This window comes from Pygocentrus nattereri, chromosome 7, assembly GCF_015220715.1.
Source record: "Pygocentrus nattereri isolate fPygNat1 chromosome 7, fPygNat1.pri, whole genome shotgun sequence".
NCBI classification, from domain to species: Eukaryota; Metazoa; Chordata; class Actinopteri; order Characiformes; family Serrasalmidae; genus Pygocentrus; species Pygocentrus nattereri.
Window position 1 is genome coordinate 18,051,435 of NC_051217.1, and position 21,429 is coordinate 18,072,863.

General features: G+C 41.4%; 1 protein-coding gene and 1 pseudogene across 1 annotated transcript; one reads left to right on the top strand and one right to left on the bottom strand.

The window, feature by feature from the left end:
• The first annotated feature begins 4,135 nt into the window (after positions 1 to 4,135).
• LOC108429155 lies at positions 4,136 to 8,915 on the top strand. Its single transcript, XM_017700743.2, has 2 exons — positions 4,136 to 4,408; positions 6,151 to 8,915. The coding sequence occupies exons 1-2, from the start codon at positions 4,372 to 4,374 to the stop codon at positions 7,584 to 7,586; spliced, it is 1,473 nt and encodes a 490-aa protein (XP_017556232.2). The 5' UTR covers positions 4,136 to 4,371; the 3' UTR covers positions 7,587 to 8,915.
• Positions 8,916 to 12,108: 3,193 nt separating this feature from the next.
• On the bottom strand, positions 12,109 to 14,346 carry LOC108429087 (annotated as a pseudogene).
• Between the last annotated feature and the right edge of the window lie 7,083 nt (positions 14,347 to 21,429).

Below are 21,429 nucleotides of genomic sequence, written 5' to 3' on the forward strand. Positions count from 1 at the left end.
GGTCAACAGCTCTCTCCTCATCACATAGTAGTTGCATTCTGGCTTGCTCAGATGCCAGGCTGTACCTGTGAAAAGACAGCTCAGATTCCCTTTGTAATGGGGAGCAAGGTAGCGGATGCATGTGCGGAGGTAAGTGACTTTTATTGAGGGCAAATCCAATATCAGGGTCGTAACGGTCCAGGGTCATATAGCCAACACGAACAGATTGAGTTTCCAACATGATAAACAGGTGGATACTGCAAACAACAACCAGCGAAAACAAAGGGCAAACACAGGGCTTAAATACACAGGGGCAACGAGAGACAGGTGAAAACAATCAGGGGCGGAGTTACAAAACCAAAACAAAAACTCACATGGTAAACCAAAACACAAACACATGGACAGGACTGGGAGGGGCCAATCGTGACACCCTTATTGCTGGCGTACACTGTGCGCACAGTTATTAGGAAAGTGAGTATTTTGACCATATAATCATTTTTAGGCATATTTTCTAACTCCAAGCTGGATAAACTTGAATGCTTAATGGATTTAAGCATAGCAGGTGATGTGTATCTGTGTAATGAGGGAGGGTGTGGCCTGTGGTCAAAACCCTATATCAAGGTGTGCATAATTATTAGGCAGCTTTTTTCTTTAGGCAAAATGGGCCAGAAAAGAGATTGAACTGACTCTGAAAAGTCAAAAATTACCAAAAGTCTCTCAGAGGGATGCAGAACTCTTGAAATTGCTAAGATATTGGGGCGTGATCACAGAACCATCAAACGTTTTGTTGCAAATAGTCAACAGGGTCGCAAGAAACGTTCTGAGAAAAAAAGACGTAAAATAACTGCCAAGGATTTGAGAAGAATCAAGCGTGAAGCTACCAGGAACCCATTATCTTCCAGTTCTGTCATATTCCAGAACTGCAACCTAGCTGGAGTATCAAGAAGTACAAGACATTCAGCGCTCAGAGACATGGCCAAGGTAAGGAAGGCTGAAACCTGACCACCACTGAACAAGACACATAAGGTGAAGTGTCTAGACTGGTCCAAGAAGAATCTGAAGACAGAGATGGATCAGTAACGGGACAGAGCTCCACTTCGAGTCAGACACCAGCAAGGTGGAGGTGGGGTACTGGTATGGGCTGGTATTATTAAAGATGAGCTGGTTGGACCTTTTCGGGTTGAAAATGGGCTCAAAATCAACTCCCAAGCCTATTGCCAGTTTTTAGAAGACACTTTCTTTAAGCAGTGGTACAGGAAGAATCTGCATCTTTCAAAAAGACAATGATTTTCACGCAGGACAATGCTCCATCACATGCATCCAAGTACTCCTCTGCATGGCTCACCAGTAAAGGCATTAAAGATGAACAACTTATGACATGGCCCCCTTCCTCACCTGACCTGAACCCAATCGAGAACTTGTGGGCAATTCTTAAACGGGAGATTTACAGTGAAGGAAAACAGTACACCTCTCTGAACAGGGTCTGGGAGGCTGTGGTTGCTGTTGCACAAAAAGTTGATCGTCAACAGATCAAGAAACTGACAGACTCCATGAATGGAAGGCTTATCACTGTTATTGAAAAGAAGGGTGGCTATACTGGTCACTATTTTTTTTTTTATTTCTCAGAAATGTTCATTGGAAAGCTTTGAGTTGTTTGTTTATAATTCTCACTTGAACAGATGAAAATAAAGTGAGATGGGAAAATGTGTGTTTTTCATTTAGCTGCGTAATAATTCTGCACCATTGTAGTTGCCCAATAAATGTGAACATATAGATATTCTCCTAAGAAAGCCAAAATTTCACTTTATTTTTCTTAAACATTCATGTTTGAGGTTTATTAACATTTTGGATTAACCGAGAGCACTGTAGTTGGTCATTAATAATAATAATAATCCTCAAAAATATGACTTGCCTAATAATTGTGCACACAGTGTAGGTGCCCACAATGAACTTACCGCTTGTTATGGGGAATGGCATAGCTGAGCACGGAAGGCAGCGAATGCATACTCAGCCTCCTGATCCCATTGGCAGCTGGGCTTTGCTGCCAGGCCTGTTTCTTTCACCGTCTTCCCCAGCCAGCCTTCCTGCTCATCCATCCAGTTGGGGACCAGCATAACACTTGATACCCCCGTCCTCTGGGTTATGTCCACCGCAACAAATATCCTTTTAATTGGAAGGAGTGGCCTGTGCAACTTGCTACATTGCATGCCACACCCCTTGAGCTCCTCATAAATGGTATATGCCACAATACCTTTTTGTAGACACACTTCATGTCGATTGTGACCATTTTATACTGAATACATTTCTCTAGAGGAAGCACTTCACGTCAAGCCACTCTACATTCCTTTGTTTTCTGATTTATACATAAAAAGTGGGAATTCTATGGAAGCCCATTCCCATCATTGAAAATGGAAAAAAAAGTGAATTGCTATGCCATTATTTTGTGATATTTTAAAATATCTTATAATAAGTCGATATTTTGAGATGCATAACCAGTGGTGGACGAAGTACACAATCATGTACTTGAGTTAAAGTAGGGATACCCAAGGTAAAATATTACTCCAGTAAAAGTAGAAGTTCCTCCCTTTAGACCTTCACTTGATTAAAAGTACTAAAGTATTTGCCTTCAAATGTACTTAGGTATCAAAAGAAAAAAGTACTGAAAGATTAATTATGGCTCTGATGTCCTGTTATCATTTTTATAACAAGACTGGCTTCACAAAGTCATTTTAGGTGAAAATCCTCCAGTGTCTCTCTTGGTAAACCAGTCTTTTAATAGAACGTCATTAATTAGTGATGCTGACGTCTATTAAAATGATCATAACCACAAAACACTGAAGGCAAACAGTTTCCATCAGGGAGAACCGAGTGGCTCTGAAATCACTTATTGTGAACAAACAAAGTTTCTTTTTAAGTTAAGTGTGATACTTTATTAATCCCACAAACAGGGAAATTCCACCTCTGCATTTAACCCATCCGTGAAGTGAAACACCACATACACACACTAGGGGGCAGTGAGCACACTTGACCAGAGCAGTGGGCAGCCCTATCCACGGCGCCCGGGGAGCAATTGGGGGTTAAGCGTCTTGCTCAAGGATATCTCAGTCATGCGCTGTCGGCCCTGGGGATTAAGATTTAATTACAACCTTTAAATAAAAATGTGTTTAAACTGATGTAAAATGTAATAAAAACTGGCTTTAAACTCAGGATCACAAATGAGTTTCCTTTACTATATAAACAAAAACTAGCCAAAACTAATTTACTATGAAATTAAATGGTGTTTGTATAAGTTCAGAAAAAAGATGCGTCAGTCACGACTGCATATGTGGACATATTTCTATATTGTGGTCTGTTTACACAAAGTTAGGTTAGTTCATCATTTCTCCCAAAATTTTATGCTGCTGCACTGACGTTGAACTGTGTTCTGCACTGGGTCGGTATGACCAACAGGTCAAAACAAAAAAAGCAAAGAAAATTGTGCGTTGTGCCCTGATTGGTGTTCTTGCTTTGCAGTTCTTTTGTTTTGACATGTTTTTATGCACACATAAACCAAAAGGAATGGCTGTAGTGGAGGAAAAAGTCAGATATTTGACTTTTGAAATGTAGTGAAGTGAAAGTAAAAAGTCACCAAAAATGGAAAAACTTCAGTACAGATACACAAAAATACTACTTAAGTACAGTAACTAATTACATTTACTTAATTACTGTCTGCCATTGTACATAAGAAACTAAACCCCACCAGTCAGCACCGCAGACCAACACTAATCAACACAAACAGCACACATACACACCCCCAAACACATAACAGACTTATGAATAACAATCTCTGTTACTGCTGCACACACACACACACACACACACACACACACACACATACAAACATTGACTGGGAAACCCAATGGGAGCACAGACAGACACAAACACCAGTGCCAGTGAGCCACTGTGCTTTATTTACACACTTTATCAGTGAAATAAACTAAACCGCGGCTTTCTTCCCATTTTTGATGAAGTCAGCGAGTTGCTCTCTTGCTCACTTCCTCTCTGTGCCTCTGTCATGTGGTTTGTATCCTCTTCCTCCTCCTCTCTCCTAGACAGGAAAACATTGTATCTCCAAAATGATAACTTTACAGCAACAGGAACAACGTGTGTGTGTGCGTGTGTGTGCGTGTGTGTAATAATGTGCACTTTTTAAACTGAAAAAAGGGTAAAAAAGAGTCAGCCAAGCATTGTAGTGCAAGGTTGTTAAGACAGATACAGTGTAAGTGAGCACGTAAAGGGAAAATGACTGCACAGCTCTTCTGGTTGAAGCACTGACGCAGTTCTGTACCCGCCCAGTGAACTGGAAAGTTAACTGTTACTTTTGGTTTGTATGTACAGCTGCAGCAGCGCTGGATGGAGGAGAGCTTACAGCTCAGCATGTCAGTTTCAGGTACCCAACAGCTTGTTCCGTCTTTCTATTCTTCTAAATGTAGCCTAAAGGGCACATTTTAATTTTTTTTTTGAGTTTAATGAGAAGATGAATAAGCTTTTGGAAAGGTGTTGCTCAGATACGTGTAATGTGGAGTGTGATAGGTACATGTGTAAGAGTAAGGTGGTGCTTTAGGCCTGGTCTTTGTGTATTTTGGTTCAAAATCTGCCCGATTTTGATCCAAAGCAGCAACAAAAGAAGTAGAATCAGACTGAACAGTTTGTACAGTTCTCCTCGAAGATGAAGCTGTTTATATGCATGTTTAATGAAAGCGACCAGCAGTAAAAACTTTTCAGAGGTATTGTAGCCTTGAACAACTGTTGCTCTTTACATCCGGCTTGTTTTTTCACTATAGAAACCTTAATTTATGACTGTGTCAGCCTCAGATAGAAGAGACAGAGAGAGAGGAAGAACTAATAATAATAATAATAATAATAATAATAATATCTTTATATATAGCACTTGCTCGAGGCAGCTGAAAGGTACACAGCAAATATTTCTTACGGCTTAAACTGTGAAACTTAGGTAAATCTTACACTTATATGTGTGTGTGTGTGTGTGTGTGTGTGTGTGTGTGTATGTATATATATATGTATATATATATATATATATATATATATATATATATATATATATATATATATATATATGAACTGATCAGGCACAACATTCTGACCACCTCCTTGCTTCTACATTCATTGTCCATTTTATCAGCTCCACTTACTGTATAGCTGCACTTCGTAGTTCTACAGTTACAGACTGTAGTCCATCTGTTTCTCTGATACTTTGTTAGCCCCATTTTACCCTGTTCTTCAGTGTTCAGGACCCCCATGGACCCTCACAGAGCAGATATTATTTGGGTGATGATCATTCTCAGCAGTGCAGTAACACTAACATGGTAGTGGTGTGTTGGTGTGTGTTGTGCTGGTACGAGTGGATCAGACACAGCAGTGCTGCTGGAGTTTTTAAACACTATGTCCACTCACTGTCCACTCTATTATACACTCCTACCTTGTCAGTCCACCTTGTAGATGAAAAGTCAGAGATGACAGCTCATCTGCTGCTGCACAGTTTGTGTTGGTCATCCTCTAGACCTTCATCAATGGTCACAGGACGCTGCCCACAGGACTCTGTTGGCTGCATATTTTTGGTTGGTGGACTATTCTCAGTCCATCAGTGACACTGAGGTGTTTAAAAACTCCAGCAGCACTGCTGTGTCTGATCCACTCAGACCAGCACAACACACACTAACACACCGCCACCATGTCAGTGTTACTGCAGTGCTGAGAATGATCCACCACCCAAACAGTACCTGCTCTGTGAGGGTCCATGGGGGTTCTGACCCCTGAAGAACAGAGTAAAACGGGGCTAACAAACTATGCAGAGGTAGAAGGAATGGTCCCCAAGAAATCTTTTTTACCTGGGTTGAAAGACATTTTGTGGATGCATTTACAGAAAAGGTTTGGGTGACTGTTGATTTGTAGTGTTGGTAAATTTAGCTTTATAGTTCCAATTTCTAAGTAAAGATGTCAAATATAGACACCAAATACGTTTTTAATATTTATTTTTGCAATAAATAATGCATTTAAGCTCAGGAAGCAATTTCAGTCACAAACTTTGCATTTTGTCTCAATTGGTAAAATATATATAAGCAATACTCTATATTTAACCAATTTATCACACTTTTTTTTTTTTCTTCACAGGGCAGCATAGTTCTGCTAAAAGCAAGCCAAACTTCTTTCCAAAGACTCTTCTGGTGCCTCTTATTCTGTTTTTCATTTTCATCTTTTTCTACTTACAAAACAATGAATATATTACTAAGCCTTCTACAGTATATCCTTACAGGACTAGAACAGAAAAGGAGAATGCTTATCAAGAACAAAAGCAACCTGATTCTTCTCTTGGAACTACAAGTGCCACACCAAGTGCTAAACCACACCTAACGGCATGTGGTGTGCCGGTGCAGAATGGTCCCATGATTAAAGTTGCTCACCACAAAGCCTACGTGATCGGTTCCTATGTGGAGCACCGTTTAATCAGTAAAACGATACAAACAGTTGCTATAGTGTTTCGTAGTGAAGAAGTGCAATACTACTGCTTATTATGTTGCGATGGAAGGAACATTTCTGCAGCTGCCAGCCTCGACATTCACTCTGACCACTTTGGATATGACTATGGCACGGCAGATATTACTTGTCAAGTCCCCACAACATGCAAAACACCAGCGTTTGTGGCTATTACTTCCCAAATACATGAAGGAAATGGATCTCTATGGAATATACAATCCTTCCAACCTGTTGGGAATCAACAGCCCAGGACAGAAAACTTCCCTTATGCTTTTACAGTATGTATATCTGTAATGTATGATTACATGAATGTGTTGGGGCTTGTGCAGGCCATGGAGATGTTCAAGCTGCTTGGTGTTCAGAAGGTAACCATTTACAAGACCAGTTGTTACCCAGAAACGCAGAAGGTTTTGGATTACTATGTTAGGCAAGGCTTTGTGGACATCATCCCATGGACCGTGTCATCCTACATCAAGGTGGCCAGAGGATGGAAGAAGTCTGATTCACCAGGAGAACTGCATTACTTTGGGCAAATTGCAGCTCTCAATGACTGTGTGCATCGCTACATGTATGAGAGTCAATATGTAGCTCTACAAGATTTGGATGAGCTAATTCTTCCTTTGAAAGAAGATAACTGGACAACACTCATTCCTCATCTGGAGGCGATTTATCAACATCGTGCAGGATTTGAGTTTGAGAATAACATATTTCCCATTTCCATTCCCAGTGACTGGAGACCTGAGGATACACCAGATTTATGGAAGAACGTTATGGGAGTAAATGTCTTACCGCATGTATACAGTTTACCCAATGACCCAAATAAGTTCAACAATTTCAAAGTCATCGTGAATCCTCGGTTAGTGTTTAAAACTACAGTGCATGGCCTTTTGGATTCCAGGGGTGGTACTGTCAGGGTGGACCCCAAAATCAGTCACATGTACCACATTAAAGAATTTTCAACTCAAGGCTATTCAGAGACTTCATTGATAAGGGATAGACGCCTCTGGGACTTTGCAAACAAGCTGATTCCTGCTGTATCTAAAGTACTTAGACAAGCATTGAATATTCACTGAAATCAGCTGTATGACTGTTGATTGTTGACAGACTCTCTTATCCAGAGCTAATTACAATTTAATCATGTTACAGATGTAGCAAAATGTAGCATGAGTAGTCTTATAGGCATCACATGGTGTGCAAGCCAGGCAGGAAATGAATCTTCTGCCCAGGGTCAGCACTAGGCCATAGTTTTAGTGAGGCTGTTAAGGATTATTTAATTTTCCCTTTTCGGGGATATTCCCAGAAGAATTGACATCTGCATGACTGCGCATGTTTTAAAGGAGTGGCCAAGGTGGCCAGGGCCTCTCTTGAAATCCAACTGGCCAAATCTTCTGCCACACCTTACACCTCACTCTCTCCACAACCACTGCCTCTCTGCACCCCCCAGCACACCACAACCCCCAAACCCTCCAACCACCACCCCTCCCCACTCACACTTTCCCATTGCAAGTATGTCTCTTCTGAGATGGCAATCGGTGCTAAAACTGTTCAAACTCACGCTGCACGGGCACAACTCCAGTCCACCTGCCCTCCTCCCCTTGGGTCGCACTCTCATACTGCCAACCCAATTAACCTCTGAGCAACCCCTTTGCCACCCTAGTAAAATTTACCACCACCAGCATAGTCTCACAAGTCAGATTTCTGAGCTCTTTATCACTAAATGTGACCTTGAGCCACCTCTATTGACCTTTGACTTAAGTGTTAAATGAACTGTCTAAGCCTGCTGTTTATTTTCTTTGTTTTTTTTTTGTTTGTGCATATAACTTTTTTGTCACAATGCCAAGCTATTCAATGTTGCTGAATAGAATTTTGCTGTAAAAAAAACATGATATCTAAAAAGTGACAGTTCTTTATGCACTTGTTCTTAAAAGTGTTGGAAACACTCAGGGAGTTCATATTGTGAAGCATTTGCATTTCATTGCATTTCATTGCCTTTAAAAAAATACAACTGTTATATTGTTATAATGTGAATTTGTTTGTACCTCAATCTTTATATGTACTACTTATTCCAGGTTTGTGTCCACAATAGTGTTTACACCATATATATATATGTGGGGTAAAAAGCAAGTAGTTCTGAGCGACAGGTCATTTCAAATTATGCCAAAAACTGAAAAACGTCAAAAATGGAGATACAGGGTTTTGTGCCAGCAACAGCGATATGTGTTTATATTTGTGTGCGTGTGTGTGCGTGTGTGTGTATGTATCTGTTGTCAGAAGAAAACCCTGTATCTAGAGGAGTAGGAAAAAGCTACTTTATTTTTAATGTAAGTGAAATGTACCCACAGTGTACAGGCCAGCAGGCATTTTCAAATTATGTCAAAAATTAAAAAGAACAAAAATGAATATACCAGGTTTTCTTCTTCTGTCCAAAGAAAACATCTCAGTTTTTGTCTCTTAATATTTATCATTTGAGGAGAGGCGGCTGTCCTTCATATTGTGTGAAGGTTTTATAATGAAATGCTCCTAAATCTGGCTGGCTATCTCCTGCAAATGACTAACTAGGAAATGTATGTTATTTTGGAGAGCGACGTTTGCATCTCTATTTGAATTTTGCATGCAGTGTTTGAAAGCAAAAAGCTTTACCATAGGCCATATTTAATGGTGTGTGCAATGTGCAGTGAAAATGGTTTCTAAAAGCTCTTTAAAAGATTAAAAAACATACAATTTCATTTTAAAAGCATGCAGCTCAAAACATTACTGGGTATAATTTATCCCTGGAAATTTAAGCATCTTTAAAAATGAGTCTTCAACCCTATGCCCACTACGTAAAACTAATTTTCTGGGTCACACCAAGAATCAACATTTCAGTTGAACATGTGTATAACACCAACTGTCAGTTTCTCCTTTTTAACCAAGTCATTGTCCATAATTGCGTAATGTAATTTTTCCTTTAATTCATTCTTTTCCCATCCCTCCAGTGTTCCATAAACTGCTGCTACTCTTCTATAAACTAGTTTAATTGTATAATTTAGCTATTTATTTACTCTATTTAATTCAGTTGGAATGCATGCTGAAACCTTTATCTCTTTTAATCTCTTTCTTCTGAAATATCCGTGAGTCATGCTGTGGAGGCCAAGAGAGTCCCACATAAAATGTTTAATGAGAGCATATTTGACCCAAAGGGGGTTTGGGTGCAGGCCGTCCAAAGTGCATAGCACTTGAGATCTATGAGATCGTTCTTTTTGACAACTATCCTGCAACCCCTAAAATGATCTTGCACATTTTTAAAAAGTGAAGGGGATGTGTTCTCTGGAACCTCCCTAAATTCCCAGAAGTGCCTGTAACATTGTCTTAAAATAGTTTTCAAAAGTTTTTGCTTTTGTGATCCTCAGCACAGAAAAAAAAACACCAGAAACAGTAGCAGCTCTCAGCAACTTCCTGCTCTGCTTGGAGTTGGGGGTGTACAGGAAAGGTGTTGTCTTAGATACAGCGGCTCACTTCTTTTTTTTATTTGCTGATTTCACTGCTGTAGTAGATAAGTGAGGAAAGGGGAGGGGGTGGTGTGTTTGACTGTGTGTGTATATGTTCATGTTTTACGTTCACTGAAAGCACCAAAGCAGGAAAACTATCTTGTTGGGCTATGTTTTGGGGTCTTTCAGTTCAATGGAGTTCAATGGAGGTCAATGCCCATCATATCAGGCTTTAATAAACGTATTTCATATACTCTGACATGCATTTACTTAGGCAGAGCATTTTTATCAGTGGTGGCAAGGTAGGAGTGTATAAGAGTGGACATAGTGTTTAGAAACTCCAGCAGCACTCATACCAGTGCAACACACACTGACACTGACACTGACGTTTAATCATGTGGGAGGTGGGGGGATTCCTTTTAACCCTGAACTTAAAGTAGGATGCTGAAATATTATAAATATTGTGGAAAGATGGGTCAACCATCCAGAGCAATGGACAGTGCAAAAAAGAGGTGAGGAAGAGGGTGCAGGCAGGATGGAGTGGGTGGAGACGGATGTGTGACAGAAGGATAGCAGCAAGAGTGAAAGGGAAGGTTTACAAGACAGGAGTGCGTCCTGCTATGATGTATGGTTTGGAGACTGTGGCTCTGTCTAAAAGACAGGAGGCTGAGCTGGAGGCGGCGGAGATGAAGATGCTGAGATTTTTGTTGGGAGTGACAAGGATGGACAAGATTAGAAATGAGCAGATCAGAGGGACAGTGAAGGTGGAGCAGTTTGGAGATAAAGCCACAGAGGCCAGGTTGAGATGGTTTGGACATGTTTTGAGGAGGATAATAGTGGATATATTGGTCAAAGAATGATGGAGATGGAGCTGCCGGGTACAAGGAGAAGGGGTAGACCTCAGAGAAGGTTTATGGATGTAGTGAAGGTGGACATGGAGATGGTTGGTGTGAAAGTAGAGGAGGCAATGGATAGGGCAAGATGGAGGCAGATGATCCACTGTGGCGAGCCCTAAGGGGAGCAGCCAAAAGAAGAAGATTGTGGAAAGATTATTCAGCTGAGCACATTCCTATTATTCAGTACTATTAAACTTTCTGAGCACAGGACGCCACAGAAAATCACCAAAACCGCACGAAGCGCTGACCAGCATGAACAGGCGGAGTAAACTGAGCGGCAGGGCCAATCAGAATCCCCATTTCAGATGGGAGGAAGATTTCAGAGCTGCCGTGGTTGGTGTGAACCTGTCGACCTTTTTCTTCAGTTCGGTTTTGGCATGAAACTCCTTCTGTGCCTGTCCCGTGTGCTGCCCGGCTCCTGTCCGTTTATAGTTTGGTTCTGTCCTTGTTTTTGGTTCTGTTTTTGGTTGGCGTGCCTCAGTGGGGATGGGGTACGGTATCGATTGGCCCCTCCCAGTCCTGTCCATGTGCGTTTTGTTTTGGTTTAAGTCCTGCCCCTTGTTTGGTAACTGCTCCCCTGATTGTTTTCACCTGACCTGACACCAAATCCCTGTGAATTTAAGCCCTGTGTTTGGCTCTTGTGTTTGCCGGTCTTTGTTTGATGTATCGGTCTCTGTCTGATGTTTTTGGTCAGTGTATGTGTGATATCCTACGGTGGCATGTAGCAACAATCACACTGGAGTTGTTTTTCTTTGGCTTCATGCCATTTATTCTCCAACACTAACACAACAACCGAAACATGAGTTCAGCCCGCGACACTTGTTCATGCTGCGACCCCGATAAGCGTATGACAGTTCCCAGAAGGTAGCTCCCTCTAGAGGCAATTACTGTAAGTGTTCTGACTTGTCATTCAGTCTACCACATCCCTCCCCTCTAGATTAAACTACTTTAATTACACTTAGCCATTTACACTAGACATCCTGGAACTCCCAATTAACCCTTAACTATAACAGTTACTTTTTTTTTTCTTTTTTTTTTTCTTTTTTATTATAACGTCTTCCAACCTATGTGTCATACATATAATTTTTTATATACAGTGTATATATATATATATATATATATATATATATATATATACCTAACATTTCTAACTAGGGATTTGGGTTGACTACCGCATCCCAGTGAGGTTCCAGGACACATTCTTGTCCTGTGGCTGGGGAACTCACTACTAACTAAGTATAGTCCTTCAAGTAATCTGGAGCTTTTCTGGTTCGCTGAGATCTTCTCACAGCTGGTGAGTCAACTACAGGTGAAGACTCAGGCTGCTCCCCAGTTGCTTCTGCTGCAGTGCTGTCAGTAGAATCAGTGGAGATGGCTACCTCAGGTACTACCTGAAGTGGTGGTTCAGTGACGTCCTCCTCAGGCGAGGAGTCAGGCAAGACCTCTGGTGTCATCGCCGGTGGGGTGGAGTTTCTACCACGTACTTGGTCGATGTGTCGTCTCACAACTTGTCCATTACCTAAAGTAACTTGGAATGACACAGGGCCTGTCTTCTCTGTTATTACTCCTGATACCCAGGTTGGTCCTGAGCCAAAGTTGCATGTGTAGACCAAGTCTCCCTCTCCAAGTATTCTCACTCGCGCATGCATGTCATGATAACCTTTTTGTTTCTCTTGTTTGTCATGTACTCTGTTTCTAAAGTCTGGATGTATTAAGTCAAGAGTTGACCTCAACTTCCTACCACACAACAACTCAGCTGGTGACTTGCCAGTTGTAGATTGGGGTGTTATGCGATAGCTGAACAGGGCTCGGGACATTTTAGTTTCAATAGAGTCTCCTGCCATCTTCTTCATGAGTGACTTGAACATCTGCACAGCTCTCGGCTAAGCCATTAGAAGAAGGATGGTATGGTGCAGTCGTGATATGACGTATGCCATTCTTTTCAGCAAACTCTTGGAACTGTTCACTCGTAAAACAGGTACCATTATCTGACACTATGATTTCAGGTATGCCATGTTGACTGAAACTCCTTCTAAGACATTCAATGGTAACTGCAGATGTAGAGCTACTCACAGAATATGCGTCGATCCACTTTGAGTACGCATCCACAAGGATCAGGAACATTCTTCCCATCCATGGACCCACATAATCGATGTGGATTCTCCTCCATGGTTTATCAGGAACTTCCCAAGGATGTAATGGGGCCACTGGGGGACTGTTCCGGTTTTCCTGGCATGTCGCACACGCTTTCACAAGTGCCTCCACCTCTGTATCGATGTTTGGCCACCACATGTAACTTCTCGCCAACCCGTTCATTCGGGTGATGCCGGGGTGTGCTTGGTGTAGTTGTTTCAGTAAGGCATTGCGTCCAGGTTGTGGAACAACAACACGTCCTCCCTACAGGATACATCCTTCCTGGGTACTGAGCTCATCCTGGCATCGGGCATATGGAATGAACTCAGGACTGTTCACCTTTGGCCAGCCTCGCAAGATGTATTCACGCACTCTTGCTAGCACAGGGTCTTTGTCCGTCCATTTCTTAATTTGCTGTGCATTCACCAGTGGCACGCCGATGTCCTCAAACAGCAGCACTCTCTCCTCCTCCTCAGGCGTGCTCTTTCTTTCCCCATGCAAGGGTAGCCTACTCAACACGTCAGCGTTCGTATGGTCTCGGCCCACTTTGTACATGATGGTGTACTCATGCGCTGCTAACGTGACTGCCCATCTCTGAATCCTAGGAGATGTCATCTGAGGAATGGCTCTCATTTCACTGAACAGTGAAATTAGTGGCTTGTGATCAGTCACTATTGCGAACCGTCTCCCATACAGGTATTTATGGAACTTTGTCACTCCGAAAACTACCGCAAGGCCTTCCTTGTCCAACTGGGAGTAGTTCTTCTCAGCTGCACTGAGAGTTCTTGAGATGAACCCTATAGGTCTCTCTGAGCCATCCGCCATACGATGAGAGAGTACGGCTCCCACACCGTAGGGTGATGCGTCACACGCTAAGATGAGTGGTTTGTTTGAGTCGTAGTGTACTAACACACTACAGGACTGAAGTAGCACTTTGGACTCTTCAAATGCCTTCTGCTGCTTGACCCCCCATGACCATTTCTCTTCTTTCTTTAGCAGGGTATGCAGCGGTGCTAGCAGTGTGGAGAGCTTCGGGAGGAACCTATGGTAGTAGTTCAACAAGCCCAGGTAAGCTTTTAACTCACTAACATTTTGTGGCTCATGTGCTTCTGCGATGGCTTCCACTTTCTCTGTCAGAGGGTGTAGACCACTGGCATTGATCTTGTGGCCTAGGAACGTCACCTCTTTTCCCATGAACTCACACTTGCCTCTTTTCAACCTTGGCTTCATGCCATTTATTCTCCAACACTAACACAACAACCGAAACATGAGTTCAGTATAGAGAGCTTCATGGAATGAGTTTCCAAGGTTGAGCAGCTGCATCCACGCTTGACTTCACTGAGCGCAATGCAAAGCGTCAAATGCAGTGGTGTAAAACGTTGCCACTGGACTCAAGAGCGATGGAGATGTGTTCTCTAGAGTGACGAATCACGCTTCTCCATCTGGCAAGCCAATGGATGAGTCTGGGTTTGGCTGTTGCTAGGAGAACAGTACTTGTCTGACTACATTGTGCCAAGTGTAAAGTTAGGTGGAGGGGGTGTGGGGTTGTTTTTCAAGAGTTGGGCTCAGTCCCTTAGTTCTAGTGAAAGAAACTCTTAATGTTCAGCAGACCAAGAGATTTTGGACAAAAGAAAGGTCCATAAAGACATGGATGAGCAGGTTTGGTGTCAAAGAACTTGACTGGCCTGCACAGAGTCCTGACCTCAACCCGATAGAACACCTTTGGGATGAATTAGAATGGAGACTGTGAGCCAGGCCTTCTCATCCAACATCAGTGTCTGACCTCACAAATGCGCTTCTGGAACAATGGTCAAAAATTCCCATAAACACACTCCTAAACCTTGTGGAAAGCCTTCCCAGAAGATTGGAAGCTGTTATAGCTGCGAAGGTTGGGCTGACATCATATTAAACCCAATGGATTAAGAATGGGATCACTCAAGTTCATATGCGTGTGACAGCAGACAAGCAAATTCCTTTGGCAATATAGTGTATATGTAAAATCTCCACTTAGCATAGAGTTTCACTTTGTAGTTCTGCAGTTACTATACTACATGTATTTCTTTGCATAATTTGTTATCAATGGTCAGGACCCTTACAGGACCAGAGCACATATTAATTGGTTGGTGGATCATTCTCAGCACTGCAGTGACAATGAGGTGATGATAAACTCCAGCAGCACTGCTGTGTCTGATCCACTCGTACCAGCACTACATACACAAACATACCACCACGTCAGTGTCATAGCAGTGCTGAGAATGATCCACCACCCAAATAATATCTGATCTGTGGTGGTCCTGTGGAGGTCCTGACCCTTTAAGAACAGAGTGAAAATAAATAAATAAATAAAGTATACAGAAAATGGACTACAGTCTATGACTGTAGAGCTACAAAGTGCACTTATATGGTAAATGAAGCTGATAAAATGGACAATGAAGGTAGATACAAGGAGGTGAGCTTAATGAAGGAGCCAGTCAGAGTATATATAGTGAGACTAACTGTAATGAATTTCTGTTGCATCATTATGTAATTAATGTAATCATTGCTAACATTTATTTAATAGATAACACTGACATTTCAGGTGTGTGTGTAGATTTATGCATCATCATTATGTACATTGTAAACACCTCTAAACATCTCTGTGAATCTCAGGAATTAATATGTTGAGGCCACTAATTAACATATTGAAGCCTCAAATTAACATAATGTGGCCACAAACTAATATATTGAAGCTCTGAGAAATGTAACTCATGGCCTCCATATATTCGTGTTTGGCCTTGAGATGTTATTTGTTGCCTTAATTAGTGAATTATTTGTGTCAACATATTATTTGCTGGCCTCAATATATGTGACCATGAATTAATATATTAAGGCCACAAATAATATATGGAGGCCACAAATTAATATATTGAGGCCACCAATTAATATGTTGAGGCAACTAATTCACAAATGTCAAAAACTAATATATTAATGATTCTAATGAGCCTCTTCAAAGTTGCTAATATTGAAATTCCTGCTGTTTTTTTTTTTTTCAGATTACTCCAAAATCAACAGCATGAACATCACTGAAGAACTTACCATGTCTTTATCATCATTCTAATCATCTCTGCTACCATCTTTATTATTAAATTTGCCTCATTTGCATCTTAACGCAGTGTGGTGTATTGTAAAGGGGAATTCCACCTATTTTTCAAAATTTCTGCATAATTAAGATGCAAATAAACTCATACAGAGTGATTTGATGGGAAATGCTCCATATTAAAGAAACTTACCCAGTCAGAATTGTTTACAGTGGTGGTGACAGGAACTGTCAATGTTTCAGTAACTCCTAAGGAGGAGGTGAGAGTAAACAGGTCTGGAGCAGATTGATTTTTTTTTCTTTCTTTATGAACTTAACTAAAAATTCAGGACTGTATCCTGTCCGATTTGGGTAAGAGTCGACTTCAGCTCCTCTACCTAAACCTGTATTTCAAAGGGTTTCAATCTCTTACTGTTTGCAGCTATACATGGACTCAGTTTCAGCAAATATCCCAATACTGTTCAACACAAACTGCAGGATACCAGCTCTTTGTGAAATAATCAGTAATTATTTGTTATTTAAAAAAATCAGCAGACCAATAGTTAACAGAAATTTGCAGTGCTTATTGAATTTGAGGGCAGCTGAAATCCTGTGTCTTGAATTATCATCAGATTCAATCAAGTCAGTCAAGTCCAAACCTTGCTAATTTGTTTAAAAGTGGAGCTACAAGGCTAATGAAGCTAACAAACACTGGAAGTCAATAATCACCCAAAAACCTTAAAATATATTTCATGGTTGAGAGTAAATTATGGCAAATTAATTCCCAAAGAAAACTTATTTTGTCAGATTTACCATAAACACTGTTACAGACAGAGACACATGTAGGCTCACTGTTCATTTTAGATAGTAAATAAAATGGTCATATTAGTGTTGTAGACACCACAACCCCTGGTTCCTGACACAAAGAAATCCATGTCAGCAAGTTTCCCTGATTTTAGAACAAAAACAATTTTATTTATTTTTTATTTGCATCTTTCCAATAATTAACTATGCAGAAATATTGGGAAAAAAATCTAATGGAATTTTAAATAACAGGCTATTACGAATCTGTGCAGGTAAGGCGCCCCCTAGTGGCCACGATCTCTGGGAACTCTCTAAAGAAGGCGCTTTGATCACTGCCATAGAAGATCCACTTTTGGTTCCCTAAAAACATGTTTAAAGAGTAAAGATAAAGAACCCTTTTGCCACATTAATTTTGAAGAGTGTAGGCCATGCTGATGATCCATTCCTACCCATGCTACCATTTCAGAGATGTGTGGCTCTGTTACGACAATATGCTTAACTATTAGCATGTGCTAAGTACCATCATTGAGTTTGGGACAGGTTTCTTGTTCACGCATATGCATCTAGTTGATGCACACATACACCTGTCTAATATGGCATAAGCACTTTTAAAGATAGAGCATTTAAGTTAATAAAGATTCCTGAAGGACAAAGGAAAGGAGGCAGTACAGGTCATTTAAGAATAATTTCCTGTACTACCATTTCTCCTGTTGTAGAAATTCCCAGAGGAGTTTGCGTCCACAAAGCAACACTGTGACCCTGCATATCTGAATGGCGATGGCTCTTTAAGCACTTATTCTGAAGTGTAGAAACACTTGGTGAGTGGAGAAGTTCACGGTGACAAGAAGCAATTACATTTCTGTCAGCTTATCCTGTTCAAAAATACGACTGTAATACTTTTGTACTGTGAGGTTTTTCGCACCTTAATTTTTGTATCCTAACTGCTGTTTATTCCAGCTCTTGGAAGAGCACTGAAAAATAATTATAATATAATATAATTAAAATAATTATAATATATTTTTTTTTACTTTTTTTCATTATTATTTTCTTTACAATTGCTAAAAACATATGTGCCAATCCGCCAAACATTATTCCTCTGACAATTTCTCTATATATATACAACCCCAATTCCAATGAAGTTGGGACGTTGTGTAAAACATAAATAAAAACAGAATATGATGATTTGCAAATCCTTTTCAACCTATATTCAATTGAATACACTACAAAGACAAGATATTTAATGCTCAAATGGATAAACTTTATTGGTTTTTGCAAATATTCACTCATTTTGAATTTGATGCCTACAACACGTTCCAAAGAAGTTGGGACAGGGGCAACAAAAGACTAGGAAAGTTGAGCAAAAACACCTTTTTGGAACATTCCACAGGTGAACAGGTTAATTGGTGAGTGTCATGACTGGGTATAAAGGGAGCATCCCTGAAAAGCTCAGTCGTTCATAAGCAAGGATGGGGCGAGGTTCACCACTTTGTGAACAACTGCGTGAGCAAATAGTCCAACAGTTTAAGAACAATGTTTCTCAACATGCAATTGCAAGGAATTTAGGGATTTCATCATCTACAGTCCATAATATCATCAAAAGATTCTGAGAATCTGGAGAAATCTCTGCAAGTAAGCGGCAAGACAGAAAAATAACATTGAATGCCCGTGACCTTCAATCCCTCAGGCGGCACTGCATTAAAAACCGACATCATTCTGTAACAGATATTACCACATGGGCTCAGGAACACTTCAGAAAATCACTGTCAGTGAACTCGTCGAGTTCGTCGCTCCATCCGTGCAAGTCCATCAAGTGCAAGTTAAAACTCTGCCATGCAAAGCGAAAGCCATATATCAACAGCACCCAGAAACGCTGCCGGCTTCTCTGGGCCCGAGCTCATCTGAGATGGACTGACGCAAAGTGGAAAAGTCCACATTTCAAATTGCTTTTGGAAATCATGGACGTTGTGTCCTTCAGGCCAAAGAGGAAAAGGACTGTCCAGATTGTTATCAGCGCAAAGTTCAAAAGCCAGCATCTCTGTTGGTATGGGGGTGTGTTAGTGCCCATGGGTAACTTGCACATCTGTGAAGGCACCATTAATGCTGAAAGGTACATACAGGTTTTGGAGCAACATATGCTGCCATCCAAGCAACGTCTTTTTCAGGGACATCCCTGCTTATTTCAGCAAGACAATGCCAAGCCACACTCTGCACGTGTTACAACAGCGTGGCTTCGTAATAAAAGAGTGCGGGTACTAGACTGGCCTGCCTGTATGCTGTAGTGCAAATGGAATAGACAACAGGTGGAAATTATTGGCAATTAGCAAGACACACTCACTAAAGGAGTGGTTCTGCAGGTGGGGACCACAGACCACTTCTCAGTACCTATCTGCTTTCTGGCTGATGTTTTGGTCACTTTTGAATGTCGGTGGTGCTTTCACACTCGTGATAGCATGAGATGGACTCTACAACCCACACAAGCAGCTCAGGTAGTGCAGCTCATCCAGGATGGCACATCAATGCGAGCTGGGGCAAGAAGGTTTGCTGTGTCTGTCAGCGTAGTGTCCAGAGGCTAGAGGCGCTACCAGGAGTCAGGCCAGTACACCAGGAGACGTGGAGGAGGCCGTAGGAGGGCAACAACCCAGCAGCAGGACTGCTGCCTCTGCCTTTGTGCAAGGAGGAACAGGAGAAACACTGCCAGAGCCCTGAAAAATGACCTCCAGCAGGCCACAAATGTGCATGTGTCTGCACAAACGGTTAGAAACCGACTCCATGAGGATGGTATGAGGGCCCGACGTCCACAGATGGGGGTTGTGCTCACAGCCCAACACTGTGCAGGATGCTTGGCATTTGCCAGAGAACAGAGAATTTGCTAGAGGCAAATTCGCCACTAGCGCCCTGTGCTCTTCACAGATGAAAGCAGGTTCACATTGAGCACATGTAACAGACGTGACAGAGTCTTGAGACGCCATGGAGAGCGATCTGCTGCCTGCAACATCCTTCAGTATGACCGGTTTGGCAGTGGGTCAGTAATGGTGTGGGGTGGCATTTCTTTGGAGGGCTGCACAGCCCTCCAGGTGCTCACCAGAGGTAGCCTGTCTGCCATTAGGTACCGAGATGAAATCCTCAGACCCCTTGTGAGACCATATGCTGGTGTGGTTGGCCCTGGGTTCCTCCTAATGCAGGACAATGCTAGACCTAATGTGGCTGGAGTGTGTCAGCAGTTCCTGCAAGATGAAGGCATTGAAGCTATGGACTGGCCCGCCCGTTCCCCAGACCTGAATCCAATTGAGCACATCTGGGACATCATGTCTCGCTCCATCCACCAACACCACGTTCCACCACAGACTGTCCAGGAGTTGGCGGATGCTTTAGTCCAGGTCTGGGAGGAGATCCCTCAGGAGACCATCCACCACCTCATCAGGAGCATGCCCAGGCATTGTAGGGAGCTCATACAAGCACGTGGAGGCCACACACAATACTGAGCCTCATTTTGACTTGTTTTAAGGACATTACATCAAAGTTTGATCAGCCTGTAGTGTGTTTTTCCACTTTAATTTTGTGTGTGACTCCAAATCCAGGCCTCCATTGGTTAATAAATTTGATTTCCATTGATGATTTTTGTGTGATTTTGTTGTCAGCACATTCAACTTTGTAGAGAACAAAGTATTCAATGAGAATATTTCATTCATTCAGATCTAGGATGTGTTATTTGAGTGTTCCCTTTATTTTTTTGAGCAGTGTATATATATATATATATATATATATATATATATATATATATATATATATATATATAAGTATTTAAATGCACTGAAAATCCTGCAGTAAACTTCTGTCCACTGGTATGTACCCAGACACCCTATTTCACCCTAATATGAAATTATTTTGTTGAAAACGCTGTTGCTGATACCGCTATATTGGATACAGCTGTATAACTGGCTTTATTTTTCTGATACTGCTAAAGATGTTATTAATCATGTTATTAATCAGCTTCTGCTTATCATCAGTGAGTGTGGTGAGTTTATTGCCTAACATGACATATAACCACCTGCTTTGACATGAAGAGGCTGTTTGACATACATAAAATAAACCACAGACGCTTCAATTTCACAGTAATAGCACTTATGACTTGTGACAGAATGACTTGTGACAAAGTTGGCATCCTGTGACAGTTTAAACTCACTGAGCCAGTACAACCCATTACACTGCCGTTGTTTGGCTATGGGGATTGCATGTCTATGCGTTTGACTTTATACACCAGTTAGTGAGGGGAGTAGCTGAAACACGAACTAAATAATTAGTGTCCACATACTTTTGTGGTGTAGGGTGTTTAGATGAAAAAAGAACAAAAAAAAACTATGAACATTTAATATAAAACTTAACTGGTTGTTTTATGAAGTAGACACTGCAGTTTCTTTCCTAAAATAACACAGTCAAAACAAAAAAGACAATGTGTTCATTTTCATAGTTACTGAACACATGTTGATGCATGTGCATTTGAGCATAAATCGTGCATAGCTCCAAAAACATTGCGCTTGTATGGTATGATTGCAGTAAGTTC